This window comes from Hibiscus syriacus, unplaced genomic scaffold (assembly GCF_006381635.1).
Source record: "Hibiscus syriacus cultivar Baekdansim isolate YM2019G1 unplaced genomic scaffold, ASM638163v2 tig00006753_pilon, whole genome shotgun sequence".
NCBI classification, from domain to species: Eukaryota; Viridiplantae; Streptophyta; class Magnoliopsida; order Malvales; family Malvaceae; genus Hibiscus; species Hibiscus syriacus.
The window spans coordinates 28,517-36,144 of record NW_024062111.1 but is presented as its reverse complement, the minus strand read 5'-3'; the positions used below and the strand labels follow the sequence as shown (position 1 = coordinate 36,144).

The 7,628-nt window shown below is 35.1% G+C and overlaps 1 protein-coding gene across 1 annotated transcript; it reads left to right on the top strand.

Annotated features, from left to right (window-relative positions):
- The first annotated feature begins 3,441 nt into the window (after positions 1-3,441).
- On the top strand, positions 3,442-6,023 carry LOC120201012 (26S proteasome non-ATPase regulatory subunit 7 homolog A-like). The gene is made up of 10 exons (XM_039201708.1): positions 3,442-3,663; positions 4,119-4,211; positions 4,337-4,418; positions 4,506-4,602; positions 4,791-4,866; positions 4,992-5,050; positions 5,164-5,286; positions 5,478-5,535; positions 5,658-5,743; positions 5,836-6,023. Exons 1-10 carry the CDS (start codon positions 3,477-3,479, stop codon positions 5,899-5,901), a joined length of 927 nt encoding a protein of 308 aa, XP_039057639.1. The 5' UTR covers positions 3,442-3,476; the 3' UTR covers positions 5,902-6,023.
- The last annotated feature ends 1,605 nt before the right edge of the window (positions 6,024-7,628 follow it).

The window sequence follows — 7,628 nt, the reverse complement described above, 5'->3', positions numbered from 1 at the left end:
TGCGACGTTTATTTTCTGATTAATTTGTCGATGATCATGTATTGTTATGTCTCCTCTTTGGTAAAATGTTGTTTGCCGATATAATTGAAATTGTTTAGCGAAGCAGCCTGTCAAATTGTTTGGTTCGCTCACTACTCCTTTATCACTTTGTAAAGCATCTCGTTTGACAGAGACAATGAGTTTTATGAAGGTTATTGGTTTCTTTTGATGTTGGACGTCATTCTTAATGGAAAATTTTGTTTCTCTTCGCATTTTTGGATTTAATATTTGTTTTTTATGCATGAGTTTTTCGGTGACTATTATCTCATTTTTCTCTTTATGTTTAGGTGCGTTGTGATTTTGATTCATTCTATTGTTTTAATTAATGAAATCCAATTGACATTGTTAAAAAAATCTGAATTATATTGACCTAAAATAGTGTTATCCCATGTGGTTAGCTCAATTTTGACCTAATATATGAATTAATGACCCAAAATTTGAAGTTAAGGTTTGTATGTTGACCTAAAATAGTGTTATCCCAAGTGGTTAGCTCAATTATATTCGATGGGTTAAGATTGGGCTCAATTGGATAATAAAAAGATTTGACTAGTGCTAAAAAGGGATTTTGGAGACGAGGACAAAAGTTGGAGGGCTTATGAGATAATATTTCCATTTTGAAAAAATAAGGCTACGCAAATGTTAAAAGAGGTTTGCCTCCTCTTGGAGATTTTAGAGACGTGAAGCTCCATTTTAAGTACGATTAATGGTGGAGAGCTAAATAAAGTTTTAGGACTTTATAGAAGAAAAATAAAAAAAATAATATTTTTTTTGGATGACTAAAAGATAGCGTAATATTTTTTTAGTAATTAACAGATTTTAGAGAAATGAAGCACCATTTAAAATAAGTTTCACGATGGAGAGGTTAGTAAAGTTTTAGAAGGACTTATAGAAAAATATGAACAAATTATATCATTTTAGAGTAATTACAAAATAATAATATTCATAATCTTTTTCTGTCATTCACAATGTGTACACATTCTATAGACATAATGTTCGAACAGTAAGGAGATAATCTCAGCTTGACAAATGGAAATTACTAAGTTTTCTTTTTCTTCCTTTTTTTGAACAGTGAGGAGATAAAGCCTTTACATTAAGTAATACGGTTCCTCAAACGAGGGAGGCCATAGGCATCTCTCGAAAGAATGTCTGAGAGTAAAAGAGGAATATCATGGAGAACTCTTTAAGAGCCATCTATGTTGGTGTGCAGTTTGGCGAGGAAATCAACAGCAAAGTTGGCTTCACGTTTAATCGAAGGTCTCAAGCAAAGGTGATCAATGGCGCGCACAAGTGCTATAGGATTGCATGAAGCATCTGGAAAGGTAATGAGCTTGTGTTCTTCGGCGTTATCAGTTTGGCATTGGATCTTCTTGAAGCCATGCAACGAGGCAAGGGCGAGGCCGTCATGAATGGTTTAAAGCTTGGTTTTCAGGATGGTAGAAGGAGTGGCAAGTTTATTAATGCCAACAAGGAGTCGACCTTCATGGCAGCGATTTAGTCCACCGATCGTTCCCACAGTAATCGAGTAATTGAGAGCACCATTAGTGTTAAGGGTCACCCAACTCTCTTCAACAACTTTTCATTGGATGACATCAGGTTCTGAATGAACGAGAGCAACAGTTGGGGGAGAGCTCGAGCTACAATGTTGCACCTAAAATAAATAGAGAGAGTAGAGCTCAGCATTAGACATGCCCTTCTCTGGAGAAGATAACAAAGTTGCGTTGCTTCCAAACTTGCCAAAGAAGAGAAGAGAACACAGTCTTCCAAGGGATACCATTTCACTTAAGGATTTACTTAATTTTCACCTAATTTGACACGTATCATTTTGTTATATAAGCCATAAATTTATCATTCGTTAAACATGAATGATTAGATTTTCTTGTTACTCTGATGTGTATTCGAATGATGATATCGATTTAAGAAAAATAAATAATGATATTATTCATTTAAACCGACTAAAAATATTACAAAAAGGATTAAGTTATCAAATTAAAATAGATATATGAAGCTTCAAACTTTTAACATAATAAAGGAACTAAAACCATGATCAATAGACATTCATGAGGCTCATAGGCTAACAGGGGCTAGCAGATTCTCGGAGCCATTATTAGTGTGGAAGAAGGAAAAAAAGAAACAAAGAATATTTTCCAAGTTTTCTAGGGAAATTGAGTAATGAAGAACTTTATAAGATGGAACAATGGAGTTGAAAGTTGAAAACCTAATTAGAGGAGGATATATATAAAGATCAAAGAAAGAGCGTCTCCTTCCTTCCACTTTACCTTTGCTTGACATATAGCATGGGACATTGAGTTGTGCTTTATATTTTCTTTCAACATTTGAAAATCCAAAAACATCAAAATTAGATATACGAGTTGAATCAGTCCAGACTAATTAGAGCAAAACCTTGAAAAAATGGGGGAAAACGTATTTATTCCATCTTCATTTTTATTTTTCCTTTTTAATTTTCTGCCTCGTCAATTCCATTTCCACTATAATTTGCCTCTCTTTTCTCATTGCACGAACGGATTGGATGGATAGTTTGTGGCAAGCATGACGGAACCCCACACTAAAACTTGTACTCAAGATTTGGATGTGTAAAGAGATTCTCGACAGAGTCAACAGAACTGTCCGGTGGATTCCACCCAATTGGAATGTAATTTGACCCAAATCTAACAAATTTTGAATTGAACTTATAAGAATAGTTTTTTTTTCTTTAAAAAAAAGAGAAAATTCATATGAAATTGGGTCGATCAAATTTAAGGCAGAGAGAATATATTTTTCGGATTGACCGAAAACCTAATCAATTACCATTTAAGCACCCACCACAACCACAATTACTATATTTAAAATTTACCAACTATAAATTCGAATACGTTTGTAATAATCTTTAATTTTAAATTTTCGTAAAAGACTATAATGTATTCTTTAAAAGCTTAATACAAAAATAAGTATCTAAACTTTGCCTCGAAAAATGTTGTGTCTAAAAATTTTTCGTTAAAAATAGGTGTCTAACTTTTTCATCAGAGATTTTTATGTGTCTGGACCGTAACGGCCGTTAAATTTGGCCGTTAAGTGACATGTTATAATACTATTATAAAAATAGATTTTTATTCATATTCAAAACATTGTAAATTTAGTTTTTACAAATGACATCATTTTAACGTCATGTGTCATGTTATAACACTGTTAATTATTTAACGGTGGAGTAATCAAAATAGGAGTAATTGAAAAGTTTAGTAATTAAATTGGATTTTTTAAAACTTTAGTAAATATAATAAAAGTAAGAAGAATATTGAATGATTTAATTTAGAATTTATCATGTTGTTTGGTTTCCGGGGTCGCAAGAAATACTTGCGCTTTACAGGGGGAAATGCAACAAAGGCAAGAAGCAAAGGCTCAAACCTTCGCAGAGTGAAATCAACGACAGAAAACAGTTGAAAATGGATGTGATAAAAACTCAACAAATATCGTCTCGACCTATAGGGAAGGTAATTGTTCATCCTTTGGTTCTTCTAAGCATCGTCGATAACTACAATCGAGTTGCTAAAGACACGCGCAAGCGCGTCGTCGGAGTCCTCCTTGGCTCTTCCTTCAAAGGCACCGTCGACGTTACCAACAGCTATGCAGGTCCCCCCCTCCCAACTAATTTCTCTCCCTCTTATTCTTTGAATTTCGTTCTAGATCTGATTTCTTTTGTTTGCTTCAATAAATACGGTTTAGGGAAATCTTATGTTCTTATCTTTTGTACGATTGCTAATTGCGATGTTGCTTGAGTTCTTATAGGTCTTTTAGAGTATTTTTAGGGTTCTTGGGTTTTTATCTCAGAATGCCGGGTTTTTATTGAGTGAGGCAGATTGTTAGGTGAGTTGACCTAAATTTCTCACATTTTTGCTTCAATTTGTGGAACGGAAGGCAAGGAATGTATGTTAGTGAAGATTAAACAATTAAAGAAGTATTTGATGAAATGCCTTCATCCTCGTCATCTTTTGATAATATTATTTCTTATTATTGAGCTTATTGTAACACTTGACTGGTTTTTATTTGTTTTATTGTGTTTAAAGAGTTGAATGTTGAATTTTCAGTTCCTTTTGAGGAAGACGAGAAGGACCCGAGTATATGGTTCCTTGACCACAACTACCATGAATCGATGTTTTCGATGTTCAAGAGGATTAATGGTAATTCGTTTCTCAACTTAGACTATGGTGCTATTTTTAGTTCGTTTATTTATTCTCTCCTTTCTTGTTTTGGCTGTGAGAATTAATGTTCTCTATCTCATGGTTTGCTTAAATAATCGTTTTAGCGAAGGAGCATGTTGTTGGTTGGTATAGTACTGGCCCAAAACTACGGGAAAATGATCCAGACATTCACAGATTATTTCACAAGTAAGATTCTATTAATTTTCATTTCTTATACTTTTTTAACATCATTTTGGAGTCCAAACTTTTAACCAAGTGCTTTTGGTGTTACAGCTATGTCCCAAATCCTGTCTTGGTCATTATTGATGTCCAACCTAAGGAGTTGGGGATCCCCACCAAGGCCTACTATGATGTTGAAGAGGTCAAGGAGGTAAAAACTGTTTTTGTATGCATCATTTTTTATTTATGGGATGGAGAAAGAGCTTGCCTGTTGAGGTGGACAGGCAGTCCTCCTGATGTTAAGTGGGACTGAGACTAGCAATGATCTTTTGCTAGAAGCTTTCACCTTTTTGTTTGTATTTGTGGAGCTTTTGAACTAATATGCTCGTAATGATGCAGAATGCCACTCAAAAGAGCCAAAAGATTTTCGTTCATGTTCCTTCCGAAATTGCTGCTCACGAAGTTGAGGAGATTGGTACGTCAGTAGATGAAATTCTATATCTTCTCTGAAAGTTACCCTTTTCGATTCAGATTCTAGTTGATTGGATTTGTGGAGCACTAATTTTCTTATACTGTAACTCCTTTCTCACCCACAATCAGGAGTGGAACACTTGCTAAGGGATGTAAAAGATACAACCATTAGTACACTTGCAACTGAGGTGTCCCCACCCCCCATCTTTATTTATTTTTCAATTCCAATTAGTTATAAAACTTTTACTTTTGTGGAGAACTTTAACAAAGGGATTATATTTTTACCTTCTTGTAATGACAGGTAACTGGAAAACTCACAGCTTTGAAGGGTTTGGATGCGAGGTTGCGAGAGATACGGTCTTACCTTGATCTTGTTATTGATGAGAAGCTTCCATTGAATCATGAAATACTCTACCACTTACAGGTACACTATTTTAGTGATAGTTGAAAACAAAGTTAAAAAATTGTAGTTATGAAGATTGCATAAAACTGGTCCCATGAATTTATCTATCTGATTTATCCAGAATATAAACACCGGTATATAAATTTAAGCATATTTGGGTTGGTTAATGTCTGCCTTATTAATGTTATTGAATTTACATGTTTAAACTGTAGGATGTGTTCAACTTGCTGCCAAACCTAAACGTAAATGAACTAATCAAGGCATTTGCAGGTAATACAAAACCAACCACTCTTATCTCAGAAAATCACTGAACATGCGCAAGTTCTTTCAGATTTGAAGAGTATGTATTAACTTTTGAAATTCATTGATCCACATTTCCCACTATTTTGCAGTGAAAACAAATGATATGATGTTGGTTATATATCTGTCGTCTCTCATCCGAAGTGTTGTTGCACTACATAACTTGATCAATAACAAGGTGAGAAACTTGCTCCCGATTTTCTCTCCCACATTTAAACCGTGCTGAAGCTTGTATATTGTTTTGACTGCCAAATTCATTTGGTTTTTCAGATGCTAAACAAAGAACATGAGAAAGCAGAGGATGCTAAGCCAGCAACTATCGCAGCTGCCAGTTGAAGCTGAATCATGACAAAAGTTTGAGCATGGGGTGCTATTAACTTTCATAGGGTCCTCATTCTTTAGATTTTGTATCTTCATAACTCAATTAGTAGGCTCCAGAATTGTGAGTTCTCAATCTCTTTGTTTTTCGTACAACTATAGACTGTATTAATGGAGTGCAACTCCATAAGCATCATTATGATTATGTTGAATCAATCATTTGAGTGATAGATATTGCATTTCCAGCTATACTTTTTCTTATGGGAGTCTTCATATGCGTTTTCTTTAGAGAAAATCGCCTCAGTGACCAAAAATGCTTTATAATATACGATTTTAACAAACTTTTTCCGGATTTGCCAAAATGACCAACAAAATCGCAATGCGATCGCTAATTCGCAACGCGATCTCCATTATCGCAAATTCGCGTTGCATTTCGCGTTGCGATAGTTGGAAATCGCGTTGCGATGGTCTACAGTGTCGTTGCGATTTTCCCAATTCGCAATGCGAATAAGTAAATCGCAACGCGAATTGGGAAAATCGCAATGCGATACTTACTATCGCAATGCGATAATACAAAATCGCAACGAGATACTGACTTTCGCAACGTGATTCTGACTTTCGCAACGCGATTTACATAGCGCCATTCGTATTAACGCGTATTTTGTTTTTCAAATTCCAAACACGAATTTTTTCTTAATAAATCGAAAACTGAACCGTCCACAGTAATCGCAACTCATAATCTCAAACCCAAAATCACAACACTCAGTCCCATCTCCATCTCTCACTCTCTACGACGAAATCCGTTCCCATCTCCGAAGATTTCCGTCCCCATCACCGGCGAAATCCCTCACAACCATTCACAGTCAAAAATCCCTCACAATCATTCAAAAATGGAAAATCAACATCCGAGGGTTAATTTTTTTTTGTTGTTGAAATTTTTGCATTATTTTAGGTTTTTCATATTGAGATTGATGATAAGTTTACTGGTAATTTCAATAATAGATTAACCATTTCACTTAGATTTCTTATTAAATTCATTCGATTGCTGTCAATACTGCTAAACTGTTTAGCCTGTGAAGTTAATATTTGTCTTTGTTTTGTCTTTTGGTTGAAGTAATGCAGAAGAAGAATAGTTTCGAGAATGAAAATCGCAACGCGGAAATAACTATCGCAACGAGAGAATCGCAACGCGAAACCAAAATCGCATTGCGATTTTCATTTCGCGTTGCGATTTTCATTTTGCGTTGCGATTCTCTCGTCGCGATAGTCATTTCGCGTTGCGATTCTCTCGTTGCGATAGTCATTTCCGCGTTGCGATTCTCATTATCTCGTTGCGATTTTCATTTCAATCAAAAGACAAAACAGTGTTGCAAATTTTAGTTTCAAGAATAAACTACTATTTATGTTTATTGTTTTTGGTATATCTTGACAGTGTAGTTTTTGGTATATCTAACTTGGTATGTTTATTGTTTTTGTAGAAATTTTTTTCGGCTTCATTGACAATAAGGAATAAAGTTAGCCTAGCCACTACAATTGTTTCGAAACTTTCACCTGCACAAAGAAAATTGTTTGAAGAAACCTGCTTCGGGCCATGGCTGAGAGTAAAGCATCCGGGTGGAGATGTTAATTTGACTCATTTATGGCTTCAGACCATGACTAGCGATCTACCCGACAGTATACAACGTGGTGAGGAAGAGATATGGTTTCATTTTTTACCGGCGTATACTTGTTTTGGGCGGAAGGAG

Coding starts and splice junctions, on each gene's coding strand:
- LOC120201012 (XM_039201708.1), top strand. CDS start 3,477: ATGGATGTGATAAAAACTCAACAAATATCGTCTCGACCTATAGGGAAG. Junction 5,287..5,477: donor AAATACTCTACCACTTACAG/GTACACTATTTT, acceptor TTTAAACTGTAG/GATGTGTTCAACTTGCTGCC. Junction 5,744..5,835: donor ATAACTTGATCAATAACAAG/GTGAGAAACTTG, acceptor TTGGTTTTTCAG/ATGCTAAACAAAGAACATGA.